General features: G+C 28.0%; 1 protein-coding gene across 15 annotated transcripts in view; it reads right to left on the bottom strand.

The window, feature by feature from the left end:
* The window catches only part of LOC113823601 (IQ domain-containing protein E), a 37358-nt gene that overhangs the window by 26816 nt on the left and 5542 nt on the right, over window positions 1–5000 (bottom strand). For 9 of the 15 annotated variants that reach the window (XM_070143803.1, XM_027376290.2, XM_070143806.1 and 6 more), the window contains 4 exons: window positions 2887–2991; window positions 1808–1914; window positions 1224–1373; window positions 467–652 (listed from right to left, as the gene is read on the bottom strand). In XM_070143803.1, the coding sequence (XP_069999904.1) occupies window positions 467–652; window positions 1224–1373; window positions 1808–1914; window positions 2887–2991 (548 nt within the window). The remainder of the gene's footprint in view (window positions 1–466; window positions 653–1223; window positions 1374–1807; window positions 1915–2886; window positions 2992–5000) is intronic. The other 6 variants (XM_070143805.1, XM_070143809.1, XM_027376288.2 and 3 more) reach the window with 3 other exon arrangements.

The following is a 5000-nucleotide window of genomic DNA, read 5'->3' on the forward strand; positions in this document are numbered from 1 at the left end:
TTTTCATTTGCAGGATTGTTAATATAATGAAGCCTGCCTTCCTTTTATCAAAGAATTGAAGATTACCAACTAAATACATACAAATTCATTATAAATACACCAATTTCAAGTACATTAATATAACATTTTTTGTTGTTCTAAATACCAAAAAACAAGCATCTGGTAAAAAGGAAAAATAATAACCACGTGAAATCCAGTATTATTTTTACCAAAAAGAGAATGTCTTCTATATAATGTAAAAATAACAGAATAATAAATTCCATACATTAACAAACACACTTTTAAAAACATGCAAATATCAAACCATATAAAAATAGTTATAGTCTAATAAATCAAAACCTCTACCACTACCACCAAAGCAGTACAAAAAACAGTAACAGAAGCCGCTCACACTCCAAGGAAACATGTACTATATCAGACATGCCTTATTTATCCTTGTGGAGGCAATATCTACATTCAAACTAACCTCCTGGTAATAAGTTTCAGCCTCTATCTTCAGTTCATTCAAGGCCGTTGCTTTGGCTGAGGCTTGAAGCTTTGCAAGCTCAGCTTCCTTATCCTTTAGTGTCGATTCCAGGCGTGAAACTCTCAACTTCAAGCTGGACACTAGAGAGGCTCCCTTGTCCGTTAACTTTCTCCTAGCCTCGTCATTCTGCACGGTTAGTGTAAGCAAAAGAAAACCACACACTGTTAGCTTGTTAAGAAAATGTCTTGTCACTGCCTTCCACCTACCCTTAGAAGAGAGTTGTAGTAAGAAAAGGCATCAGTACTTAATTTAGCTTTTCTTGCAACCGTTGTTTTCTCCCTTGGCAATGTAATCCCACTCAATATTGGATGAATTAATTGTGGCCCTATTTCAATCACACAAGAGAAGAGGTTAAGTCTCTGGAGATCGCCTCCAGTGATGGGATAAAAAGCATATGAATCAGTAAACATATACCCATAATTACATGTATATGTATAGAAGTAGGTCCAAATATATTCATATATACATACATACATACGTACTTGAGAAAATGTATGTCCATATGTATAAATGTATATTTTTCAAGTGTACACATGTAAACACAAGTACATGCATAAAATAGAGAACTTGAAACCAGAAAATCTTCATGCATCACTTATTGTTATTCACCCTTTGGCATTCTTAATGGATAAAATGATCTTAAACTTATTCTCCGACAAAATGGTGACTGAACTGTGTCTTGTCATTCTACACCTACCTTAGCTGGATCCATCAGCTGTTCTATCTGACGGTCTCTGCGGATCAAGTCTTCTTCGAGACGTCGGGTACGTGTCTTGAGACCAGAGTTCTCTTCCCGCAGCTCTCCAAGGTGTCTTCGGAGTTCTTGTATTTCCTGGTACTGCTCTTCCTGTTTGCAGAAAGCAAGCATATTGAAAATGAACACTTAAAATACAAATATCTAATTATCAAAATTAAGATATTTGTACTTATAATGGGTAATGATTTGGACTGGTAACTATAATAATAAAAAATCATAACAATTTTCACAATTAACAATACTCCACTTATTATATTTACTATAAGCAATCCTGGGATTAACAGGAGCACATTCAAAATATTACCCAACTTAAAATCATATGAATATCATCATCTCTATAACTTCGCCTATTAAAAAGGTCTTTCTGTATGCCACTTTCTCAAAATGCTTAAAAAATAAATAAGTAAATATATGAAAATAAAAAATAAAATATAAAAGAAAGAAAAAAATACAAATATATAAACTATTGACATGCATGACTAAACAAACAATCAAATGTGATAAATAATTCTATTCCTCCTTACTTGAGATTTATATGCAGGTTTTCCAGCATTCGTGCGAGAGTTTCCCGTTCTCCCGCAGTGTATTTCTGTCCTGGAGACGAGGGGCTTTACGCCTCCTACATCAATATCTGAAGTGACAGTAAATTTGGATTAAAATCTTCACAGATCCTGTACTGTAAATATAGATAACACTACACAATAAGTTCTGGGAGGTAAATAATAACGACAATATTCACTGGAATAAATTACCTTCAGCCTTAATTAAGCTATTAAAATCTCCAGCTAATGAATGAACATTATACAAAAGTAGCCTTTTTTCACAGCTAAGCAATGGCTTCGATAGTTGTCATGAAATACTTTAACACTTAAAAACATCAACTAATTTATCAACCCATGAGTGATTTAGTTCCATTCTATATCTGAAAGCAATCTCAGTCCAAATTAATATCCCTATCTATTGCCTTAGTCCTTCTGTACTATGCTTCTGTTTTTGCAATATTAAAAACCTTTTAAAATCTAAATATGACATCTCTGTAAACACCCAAGATAAATAAAGATGCCTTTTCCACAGAACATACATTATTCTTATTACTGCAAAACAAATTTGAGCTCTGTAGTATGTTACAGATATATATTATGAAATACAATTGAACTAAACATATGCAAACAAATACTAGTAATCTGTGCAATGTGCTAAATGTAATTAAAAATATAGAGGTACATATCTAATAATATCAAATAAAAATGTGCAGGAATGTTCAACTTGCAAAAAATAAAGACTTTTGTTAAAAAAATATATAAACATAACAATAAAAATCAGATGTGAGACAAAAGTAAAAATAAGTATCTTGCAAATGCCACAAATAATGGACAACCTTTTCAGACCCGCTCTCAGCTTCCTGAAAATCAAATGTAATCATATAATTCTTCCCACCGGGCAACACCAAAAAATATGACAATGTGTGGCATATTTCTACACTAAAAAAGAAAGCTGGTGCAATCTAAAAAAAAAGACATGCAAGCATACAGTGACAGACGCTGCAGAAACAATGCAAGGTGAGAGATCCACACAACAACCATGGTACAACCACCGCCCTTACTCTTTCCGTCACGCATGGTTCTAGCGCTGTTGCATCTAAGTAATGGATGGGGGCCTGCTGCCTTGAAGGTCAACACAGCTGACTTTGAGCCATGTCTTCTGGTAGCTGGTTAGTAAATGATGAAGATGTTAGTTGGGAAAACACTCCAGAAAAGGACACAGCACGCTAAAACACCACACTTATACACCAATCACTACATGTTATTATCAAACCCAAGCATGGTATTTTACAGCTCTCTGCATAATCTATGAAAAGATCAGTTAAACCAGGGACACAGTTAAATATCATCTAATTCCATTCATATTTAATAACTGCTAAAAACAGTATTGGAATGTATTATGATATTCATCTGCTCAGGAAATCTACTAAATAAAAATAAAAGACAAACTTTACATACGACTCAACAGCTGTTAATATGAGCAATACAGACTATAAGAGAAAAAGTTAATTAAATCTAACATTGATATATTTCCAATGCTAATAATTGAATGATATTAAATAAAGGGGGGGAAAAAATGCATCTACATCATACACCTTCTGAAGACCTCTTCCTTAATTCAAAAAGCAAATGAAAGGTCCTGTTTTATCTTTCTTTCCCAATAACAAAAGTCTAAAACAGAGAGCATCTATTCCTTGTCTAACATGCAATCTTTCAACATGCTTTTATCCAGACTCCGAGATTTCAGTCTGACTCAATTCCATAATAAAAACACTAAAAAATAGACAAATATATATATGAAAAAAGATTATTTCCTACAATTACTAATATTCTTTAAAAAATGCATAACATCAATATGTTGATTATGTGGAAGCATGCAACGGTGGCTCCAATAACTAGAAAATATATTTAGAACATATTTCTATTGCTTTTACTGCCATGCTTTATTCTTTTTCTAATAAGATTAGTGCTCGAAGACAATGATGGCACAGTAATGAGAGTGATGAGGACAATGATATTAATAACAGTAACAGCGATAAAAAATATACATTAAAAATAAACAATAATGACAATCATTATAATGATGATAATAATGATAATGAACATAACATTGATAATTATGAAAACAATGATAATGCCAGTAACAATAAAATAATAATAATAATAATAATAATAATAATAATAATAATAATAATAATAATAATAATAATAATAACATTAACAAAAACAACAACAATAATAATGACAATAACAATAAAAATAACAACAATAATAATAATAATAATAATAATAATAATAATAATAATAACAATAATAATAATAACAATAATAATAACAACATTAACAAAAACAACAACAATAATAATAATAATAACAATAAAAATAACAACAATAATAATAATAATAATAATAATAATAATAATAATAATAATAATAATAATAATAATAATAATAATAATAATAATAATAATAATAATAATAATATTAATAATAATAATAATAATAACAATAATATGGTAATGGTAATAAAAATGATGCTGATAATAACAATAATAATGATAAAAATAATGATAGTTATAATAAAATAATAATAATAATAAAAATAATAACAATATCAAAAATAACAAAAACAACACTAACAACAACAGCATCGACAACAGCAGAAATAATAATAATAATAATAACAATAATAATAATAACATTAATGATAATAATAATAATAATAATAATAATAATAATAATAATAATAATAATAATAATAATAATAATAATAATAATAATAATAATAATAATAATAATAATAATAATAATAATAATAATAACAATAATAATAATAACAATAATAATATAATCATATAACAATAATGATAATAATAATAATAATAATAATAATAATAATAATAATAATAATAATTATTATAATTATAATAATAATAATGACTATAATAATAATAATAATAACAATAACAACAATAAGAATAAAACTGATTGATGATTATTGTAAAAAATAAATAAGTAAACAAATAAAAATAAAACAATAATAATAATAATAACTTAAAATATTAAATACAATCATAAGAATGCAAATAAGCATAAGAATAAGAATGTGGATACGAATAAAAACATAAGAAACAATAACAATAACAAAAATGAGAAAAATAAAGATAAGTGCTAT

The sequence above is a fragment of the Penaeus vannamei genome, chromosome 31 (genome assembly GCF_042767895.1).
Source record: "Penaeus vannamei isolate JL-2024 chromosome 31, ASM4276789v1, whole genome shotgun sequence".
NCBI classification, from domain to species: Eukaryota; Metazoa; Arthropoda; class Malacostraca; order Decapoda; family Penaeidae; genus Penaeus; species Penaeus vannamei.